Raw genomic sequence first — 6,181 nt, forward strand, 5'->3', positions numbered from 1 at the left:
TTAAGAGAGAAAATGAGAGCAGAAAAGTGATAATAACTTGCTGTGTAGAAACCTGAGGCAGTTCTGAATAATGTTTTTCCCCGTCTGGTAGGCTGAAGCTGCTGCAGTGAAGGACATGTTGGAAGCTGGTGTATTAGACACGTACCTCGGAAAATTCTGGGGTATCAAGCTAGCTACAAATGCAGCAGTAACTGTCCTGAGGGTTGATCAGGTAAGCCTACATGTAATTTGGGTGTTGAATTTTGAAACCTTGCAGAACCGTCCTGCCAAATAGATGCATCTTGTGGGAATGCAAGGCATAAAAATAATGGTATTTGAAAATGTGGTTTGTTTATTTCTGAAAGCCAGGAAGTTGTTTGTTAAAGAACTGTTTTCTCAGGAGCTATTCAGTGCTATTAATGTTTGTTGGTTTGGGGTGTTTTTTAAAGATTTGACAGTCGATACACATATCCAGAGTTATCCTAACTTCTATAGGAAGGAGATTTACCACAAGAAACCTTCTCTATTCTTACATAAAAATCCAATTTTTAGGAAAAATAGATGTCAAAAATAAAAATTTTATTTTGTGGAACTTTAGCAAAAATGTATTTGCATGTAAAATTTCTGTAGATTATTATGGCAAAAACAGCAGGCGGTCCAAAGGCCCCTAAGCAAGATGGACATTGGGATAAGGATGACTGGAAAGATGAGCCCGAAAAATAGTGTGCAGTAAGCTGTTTCTCTAGCAGAGAGGTATCTGTGTGAGTGCATGCTTGAGTTCATTGACAAGCACATGGCAGGTTGTGTATTGATGACACGTAACATTGCTGTCATCTGCGTGCTGATTGCTACATCTTCTGTCTGTGCCTTTGCAAATGGATTTTATTCCTAAACCCAAGTTTTCATGGAAGCGAGGACAAGTGCAGTCTGAGTTTTATCTTGCTTGTCACTATAGCAAGTGCAGAGGATGAGCCTTTAACATGGTAGGACTAATGGAGTTCATGGTTTTAAAGAGTGATATTTAGACTCGGTAATTCAAAACAACAGCTCTGATGATTCTGCTTTCTGTAGTGTGCATGTTGTAAACTAATCACCTGTCGGCTTATTTAAGCTCTCACTTTTGTAGCCTAACTGAAGTCTTAAGTTTCAGGCAGAAAGGAGGTAAAAGGCCTTGTTTTATTGTATCAGGGCTCAGTTTCTGCCTTCTTGAAAAAAAAATTAATAATATTCACTGGCTTGGGCTCAGAGTAGGGAAACTGCATGAATTTAGTGAATGCTGACGGTCAGCCTCATGTGGCTGTAAGGGTAAGTAAGAGCCTGATTCTAACCTTAGCTTTTTCTACTTCTCTGTTCTCTTCAAGATCATTATGGCAAAACCAGCTGGTGGCCCTAAACCTCCATCAGGAAAGAAAGACTGGGATGAAGACCAAAATGATTGAACAGTTTAACCATATTTCTTAAGTGACATGACTGTGTGAGCTTTTGTAATATCCCAGTTGGAGCCTGTCACAATGTTTTGCTCTTGCCTTTAAGTTATGAAGTGTCTAATGGAGTGCAGAACTTAAAAGACTTCAATAAATGTACTCACTGTAAAAAGGTAACTGTCATTTCATTTGGACTTAGCATGACATGGTTGTTTGCAATCTGTGAATATGTAGGGATGGTTGTGGGTGTGATGGGCCAACCTTGGCTGGCTACCTGACATCCTCTCCTGACAAGGAGAGAGGCAGAACTTCTCAGGGGCTGAGATAAAGACAGGGAGATCACATATTGATTATTGTCACAGGCAAAACTGATGCAACATGCAGGGGACAGACCCACCATGAGTCTGCTGCTGAGAGCTTGTAATCTGTAATTGTTGCAGCTCTTTGTGCTCCTTAGCCAATGCTTGAGTGTAAACCATCAAATTGAACACTGAAATAGTTAAGCGTGGCACCAGCTCTGTGGTCTCTGCCTAGGAGTAGCCTCTCTACTTGTACTAGTCCAGCCTCTCATGAGACCCCACCTGGAACACTGTACAGTTCTGGTGCCCTGTACATAGGAACTGTTAGAGCAAGCCCAGAGGAGGGTCACCAAGTTGATAAGGGGACTAGAGCACCTCCCCTATGGAGACAGGCTGAGAAAGTTGGGGCTGTGAATGTTGTGTGGAGACCTCATAGCACCTACTTAGTGTCTGAATGGGCCTACAGGGAAGCTGGAGAGGGACTCTTCATTAGGAACTGGAGTGATAGCACAAGGAGTAATGGGTTGAAACTGAAAGAGGGGAAATTTACATTAGATATATGGATGAAATTCTTCCCTGGTGAAGAAGGGCAGTGAGGCACTGGCACAGGTTGCCCAGAGAAGCTGTGGCTGCCCCATCCCTGCAAGTGTTCAAGGCCAGGTTCAGTGAGGCTTGGAGCAACCTGCTGTAGTGGAAGGTGTCCCTGAACTAGATGGGCTTTAAGGCCCTTTCCAATACAAACCATTCTATGAATCATTTTTGTTACATGCATCTATATCCTCACCCTTTTAGAGTCTCCACGCTCTCAAAACGGCAGCCTGACGGCAGTGAACTGCATCACATTCTAATGACCTTAAAAATAAATGGCAAGCAGCACTAGCTAGCATGGTGCAGTGCTGGAATCTTTCAACTCAAGCCCCCTGTTAAGATTCTTCTTGGAAAAAACAACTCGTGTGTCTCAAAGTAGCTTGAAAGGAGAACTGCATTGAAATTCAAGCCACTTCAATAATTAATCCTTTTATTACTCTTGCCACTGCTACTCTATCTCACAGCCAGAAAGGAGTGGAAGGCTAAATCAAGTCCATAACCATCTTATGCCTAAATAAGGCTGCTATACTACAGCTCTACTAATGCTTGCTTTATAGTCAGTTGCTGGTGTGGTTGAAAAATAAACTCAGCAAGTTTTCAGAAGGATTGGCATACTGCTGTAGTCAGCTGCTGATAGCTGCAAGGGTCAAAAGAACACGTAAGACTGCCCATTTTCTTAGTAAGGTTGTTGTGAGAAATTAACTGAATGTAAGCAGCTGCTGCTCTAGTGTGGAGGAGCCAAGATTTTATGGACATGAAAGCCAGCATGAAGCCTAACCTGTGGAGAAGAGAACTTTTAAGTTACAAGTCACTGCAGGACTAATTTTCTTATGCCTGCAGTGCATAAGGGCTACACTGGACTGCCTGTAGTGAAAGGGAGAGAGAGCCAAGCGCTTAGCCTTGCCAAAATACCAGTAAATGAATTCCTAGAGAGTTTGCAAACTTGATGGCTCCTCTGTTGGACATAAACCAGCAGTGGAAAGAGAGCTGATGCTGAAATTGTCTCAGCTCTCAGATGTGTAGGAAGAAACAGCTTATGGTTGGAACCCAGGTCTAAAATACACATGGAACAGATGACGGCCAAGATAGCTATAGTTCAAAATTATAGTTGGTCCCTTTAAAGTGAAAAAAGCTGCTGGCCAAGATTTGTAGGAGCTACAGGAGACAAAAAGGAGCAGTTGCTTGTCTTTGTCAACACCCAAATTACTCGTTAGAAGCTCAAAGCTGTACTCCTGAAAAAAACTTTTATTGAAAAGTAGTGAAAACACTGGAAAAAATACAAGTTAACCACTTGTCAGTGTGTCTAAGCATAAAGTGACTTCCTGCTGTTGTATACAGTAGCTCCAACATGTTAACGACATCATTTGCAAGTCTCTGCCTTCTCTCAGGCCACCTGAAGAAGGTGGGGCTGCGTGCACAAGATGGCTCTTCGGATGAGTTACAGCAGCCGCTCGTAGAACAGAAGATAGGCTTGTGAGCTCAGCACTTTGGATGCAGAGACAGGTTGGACGTGAGTATCACTGATGTGGAACCACTGCCCCTTGACTGGTTCAGTTTCTAAAGCTGTGAAAAAAGATTTAGGAGTAAAGGTTATTAGAACTAAAGCCATCCATTCTATTACTGTTCTTCATTAAGAGTCATAGAGTAGAATCATAGAATCTTTAAGGCTGGAAAATACCTCCAAGATTTGAGTCCAACCTTTGACTGGACTGGACCTTGTCAACTAGACTATCACACCAACAACTAGACTACCACACTAAGTGCCGAATGCAGTGATTTCTTGACCACTTTCAGGGATGGTGACTCCTCCACTTTTGTAGGCAGTCTGTTCCAAGGCTTAACCACCTGTTCAGTGAAGAAATTCTTTCTGATGTCTAACCTGAACCTCTTCTCCTGGTGCAGCCTGAGGCTATTTCCTCTCATCCTCTCACTAGTTTTCTGGAAGAGGCTGACCTCAACCTTGCTACAACCTCCTTTCAGGTAGTTGTAGACAGCAATAAGGTCTCCCCTAAGCCTTGTTTTCTCCAGGCTGAATGTCCTCAGCTCCCTCAGCTGCTCCTCACAGCACTTAACTCTCTAAGACCTTTCACCAGCTTTGTTGCTCTTCTCCAAAAACTTACCTGCCAAAACAGGGGGCTTGGAAGTAGATGATGTTTAAGACCCCTTCCAACCCACACCATTCTGTGATTATATAAGAAATAATTTATAAACACTTCCAATTGTTTACCTTGAGGAGATTGTCCTCGAAGGACAAGATCAGAGAGGTGGTTGTTCATAGTTCTCATTTTAGCATAAGCAGTGTAGTGCCCAGACCTCATTGTTCCACTGTGTTCAACAACTCCATAGAGAGAGTACAACACCTTTGTACTCCCTTCAGCCACATTCTAGAAAAGCAGAAGTTTAGCTAAGTCAGTGAGGTACCAGGTTTTGAAGAACATAAACTCTTTGATTTGTTCGCTGATGAAATGGAAGCTGGTCATTACAGATTCATGCAAGCACTACAGCTATGATCAGAGAAGTACACCAGCTCAAGTACAAGTTATGTTAATATCGCACAAAATAAGAAGCTTGACAAGCGTTCTACAAAGATTCTGCTAAGCAGCTTCATTGTGAAAGCACATTAGAACATGGGAAAGGAGAATCTGATTGTTTTCCCACTTACTTTACATTTAGCTGTACAGAAAGGAGCCAAGTCTATCACTTCTGGAAACTTGATATGCCTGTTAACCTTCTGTAGATTAAATCCAGCCTTAAACAGCCAAAGTAGAGGAAAACCCCATAATGTTAAAATGGAGCATATTAAAATCATACTTAGTTACTAAATGTTTCAGGTAAAGTTTCAACAATACAAAATTAGTTTTACATTGCACAAAACAGGGAAAAAGCAACTTTTTTTTTCCCCAATGCCCAATTTTCCATCATTACCTCCTTGTCCCCACATCCTGCACTGAAGCACAAGTTAAGATGGCTCTTCAGCTCACTCTTACAGTAACTTAATGGTAGCAAAAGTGGAAAAAGAATCAGCTCTAATGTACTTAGTAACTATGAGGACAACTCTTGCTTCTCAGATACTGTAACATGCCTGAGGATCTGATCTTATAGCATCAAAATGGATGTAACATGTACTCCCACCTTAATCAAATCATTGTCCAGTATCAAACTGGAAAAACAAAAGATGATGAAAAATGTTATTTTCGTCATATTACACAGTCTTTTGGAAAAATGAATTAAAAAAATCTCCTACACCTTGGGAATAAAGAGGTAACCCACTTTCCTTCAGTGTCTGTAAATAAAGCTTAAGTTGCTTTACTTTCCTCTTCCCCCCTACCCCCACAAGGTTTGGAATCCTCTCTTTTCCAATTCTTCCAACTCATTTGTAACTTAGTAAGGGTTTCTATGCCTACTGAAGAGTCCATGAACTGCTGTAACCATAGGAAAAAATTAATGCTAAGCTACTGCTTAATACAATAAGCAATAATGATAACGAGGGAATATGTTGTGAATAACCTCATAAAACAGTGTTTTCCAGTTAATTAAGGGAATATTTTTTTAGGAAAATATGTCCCAGCTCCTCAAAGACCACAAAACCCAATGCTGCACACCAGTGCCTTCCAAATGCTGGTAAAAAACAAACCAGTTTCATAGGAAATAAAACTAATGTTAGTATATTTTCAAGATAAACAAGTACTATATGCATATATACCCATTAAGCTAATACTAAATACATATATTGGCCTGCTAACTTACCTGCTGAAACCTCTTTAAGTGAAGAGTTAAAACTGGAGGAGCAAGAGAGATTAGCATCTGCTTTTTGGCATTTGTATAAACATACTTCTTTTCACCTGCAGAAAGTAAAAACCACCAAAGATTAACATTGAAATAAATGCTACA

At 41.0% G+C, this 6,181-nt stretch overlaps 2 protein-coding genes across 4 annotated transcripts in view; one reads left to right on the forward strand and one right to left on the reverse strand.

The window, feature by feature from the left end:
* CCT8 (chaperonin containing TCP1, subunit 8 (theta)) overlaps positions 1–1,575 on the forward strand; it is a 9,514-nt gene extending 7,939 nt beyond the window's left edge. For both annotated transcript variants that reach the window (XM_009069581.1, XM_009069582.1), the window contains 2 exons: positions 92–211; positions 1,341–1,575. In XM_009069581.1, coding sequence (XP_009067829.1) covers positions 92–211; positions 1,341–1,418 — 198 coding nt within the window. In that variant the 3' untranslated portion in view covers positions 1,419–1,575. The remainder of the gene's footprint in view (positions 1–91; positions 212–1,340) is intronic.
* A 1,982-nt stretch (positions 1,576–3,557) lies between these two features.
* Positions 3,558–6,181, reverse strand: part of USP16 (ubiquitin specific peptidase 16) — a 17,618-nt gene continuing 14,994 nt past the window's right edge. For both annotated transcript variants that reach the window (XM_009069584.1, XM_009069583.1), the window contains exons 14-17: positions 6,038–6,132; positions 4,953–5,039; positions 4,518–4,674; positions 3,558–3,853 (exon numbers count right to left, since the gene is read on the reverse strand). In XM_009069584.1, the coding sequence (XP_009067832.1) occupies positions 3,729–3,853; positions 4,518–4,674; positions 4,953–5,039; positions 6,038–6,132 (464 nt within the window). In that variant the 3' untranslated portion in view covers positions 3,558–3,728. The remainder of the gene's footprint in view (positions 3,854–4,517; positions 4,675–4,952; positions 5,040–6,037; positions 6,133–6,181) is intronic.

The sequence above is a fragment of the Acanthisitta chloris genome, unplaced genomic scaffold, assembly GCF_000695815.1.
Source record: "Acanthisitta chloris isolate BGI_N310 unplaced genomic scaffold, ASM69581v1 scaffold10552, whole genome shotgun sequence".
NCBI classification, from domain to species: domain Eukaryota; kingdom Metazoa; phylum Chordata; class Aves; order Passeriformes; family Acanthisittidae; genus Acanthisitta; species Acanthisitta chloris.